Genomic DNA, 2,282 nt, shown 5'->3' with positions numbered 1-2,282 from the left:
CTGCTCTTGTGAAATCCCAGTCAGATGGGAGACTCAGTTGCTGCCCTCAGGGAGCCCCCAGTTTGAGGACAGAGCCCTGAGTTCAGCAAGGAGGGGAGGTGAGGAGGATTGAAGCAAGTTTCCTGCTTGGAAAAAGGGTGCAGCTTATGGTGGAGCTGAGAGGGAGTGCAGGATGGGGGCAGTGGGACTTTGCGGGCTGGAGAGTGGGGTATAGTCAACAGAGTCAGGACTGCCCAGCTGGGGAACCAAGGGAGATGAGGGGCTGTTGGGGCCTGAGCGACCATCCAATTGAGTCCCCACTGGAGCTGGCCAGGGTGCCACCATGGAGGAATCGTTCTGGGGGCTGGAAGGGTCTCCTCAACAGGAAGCCAAAGGAACCAGGAACCACAGATGTAACAGGAATATAACTCAGCAGAGGAGGCCTGGGCCACAGGTTGGGCTTGTTGTATGGTCTTGGATGTGTCTGTGGCGGGGGGCGGGGTGGGGGGGTGCAGGTACCCAGGCTCCTCCAGCACCAGGGCACTCCACTGAAACAACACACCCCGTCTATCCTTTTGGGAGGCACAACTGTTTGGGGGGGCTCATTGATGTGGCCCTGGAACATGGAGCAGGTGGGGCTGGACCAAGTCATCTGGTGGTGACTAAAGAGGGGCCAGGGCGAGAGATGAATGGACCAGATAGACCCATCCCCTCTAGTTCCAAGGTAGAGAGTGAGGATGGAGTGACCAGCTGTGTGACTTTGGGAAGCCCACGTAGCCTCTTGGAGCCTGTTTCCCCATCAGTCAAATGGGGATCACGATCTCTCCCTCCTGGGGAACTGAGTTTCCAGATAATATCACAAAGTAGGCCCTCATCCCAGGAGCCTCCCCGCCTCTACACCCTGGAGGATGTTTGCGAGATGGCTCCAGAGTGCAGGAACAATCGACTCAGCCCTGCTGAGCATCTGGGTCTGGTTGGCAGGTGGCTGGAAGAGGGGGAGTCACCCCATTCCCAGCATTGATGTCAGTGCCTCCCGGGAAATCGCCTTCTCACTTCTCCTGGGCCTAAAATAGAGCTGGTGGGGAGGGCCTGTCACGAGCCAGAGGCAGCTCCCCCATCCCCGGCAGAGGCCTGGGTCTCCAGAGAAGCAGAGGACCCAGAAAGGGGTTCCCTGCCTCCACTCCTGTCCCTCAGCAACCTCTGGTCCCCCATGTGGGTACCAGGATGCTCTGGCCTCCAGGAGGAAGTCTGGGTGGGACTCACTAGCGGTACCCATGCACCTCGCATCCCCACCACATCTCAGGGGTCTGGGGATCTCTAACGAAGGTCAGCGATCCCAGTCCTCAATTATCAGGACCCATGTTGCCAAGGAGCCCAAGAGCTAGGCTTGGCAGGGGTGGTGGTGGGGGCACAGCTGGGGCAGCTGGGCTAGAGGTTCCAGCTATTTCCTGAAAGTAGGAGGTGGTTGCCAAGCCCATACACCCTAAGAAGAGCTGGCAGGAGACCTGAGGGACCCTGGGAAGAAGCTGCTTGAGGAAAGGTGGGATGGCAGTGGAGATCAGGTGTTTTGCAGAAGTCCAGAGAAGGGAGGCTGGGGGGCTCCATCGGTGTCTTCTGCTTCTCGAAGATTTGAGCTGGCAAGAAAGCGGCAGAAATGGGTCAGGCTAACAGCATGTAAATGACTTGGGTAGTTTATATTATATTCAGGGGAAGGACTGTGATGCTCGTGTGAGGGATTCCGGAGCTGAGCGGGAGACTAGCCCTTTTCGGAAGCTTGGGTGACAGCTCTCCTGGAGGCAAGGGCAGCTTTGGCCTTCAGAAGGGGTCTACGGGATGGGCACGGGTCTGGACTGAGGGTGTGGGAGGACTCTGAAGTGACCCTCTGCGCCGCGGATGGGCCACTGGTCCCGATGGAGGCCCGGGACTGGCGTTCACCGGACGAGCCCCTGCCCTCGGGCCGCGTCCCGCCGCTGCCCGCCCATCCTCTCAGCTCCACAGCCTCGGTAGCCGCCGGGGGCGCTCGGGCCAGGTCCGGGGGAGGCGCCCTCCTGGGCACCACGCCGAGGGGCGAGCCCGGCCGGGCAGCCACGCCCCCACACCTAAAAGGCGCGGGACCCCAGCCCGGCAGTCTCCGGGTCAGAGTCCGGTGTCCTGCTGTCCCCTGCCTCCGTCCCTACACATCTTCGGGTCCTCGGAGATCCGCATGAAGGGGTGGCCTGGGAGGGGCCCCGAGGCGGGACGAGCTGCGCCCCGCCCGGCACCTGCCGAGCGGGCGGCCGAGGTGCCGGGAAGGCCGGCCCCGG

General features: G+C 61.4%; 1 protein-coding gene across 1 annotated transcript in view; it reads left to right on the top strand.

Moving 5' to 3' along the window:
* The first annotated feature begins 1,889 nt into the window (after positions 1–1,889).
* ADAM11 (ADAM metallopeptidase domain 11) overlaps positions 1,890–2,282 on the top strand; it is a 19,676-nt gene continuing 19,283 nt past the window's right edge. Inside the window, exon 1 of the mRNA XM_012554942.2 lies at positions 1,890–2,085. Coding sequence (XP_012410396.2) covers positions 1,890–2,085 — 196 coding nt within the window. The remainder of the gene's footprint in view (positions 2,086–2,282) is intronic.

The sequence above is a fragment of the Trichechus manatus genome, unplaced genomic scaffold, assembly GCF_000243295.1.
Source record: "Trichechus manatus latirostris isolate Lorelei unplaced genomic scaffold, TriManLat1.0 scaffold00028, whole genome shotgun sequence".
Lineage (NCBI taxonomy): Eukaryota > Metazoa > Chordata > Mammalia > Sirenia > Trichechidae > Trichechus > Trichechus manatus.
The sequence above is the reverse complement of the archived record's forward strand: the minus strand, read 5'-3'. Positions and strand labels throughout refer to the sequence as shown.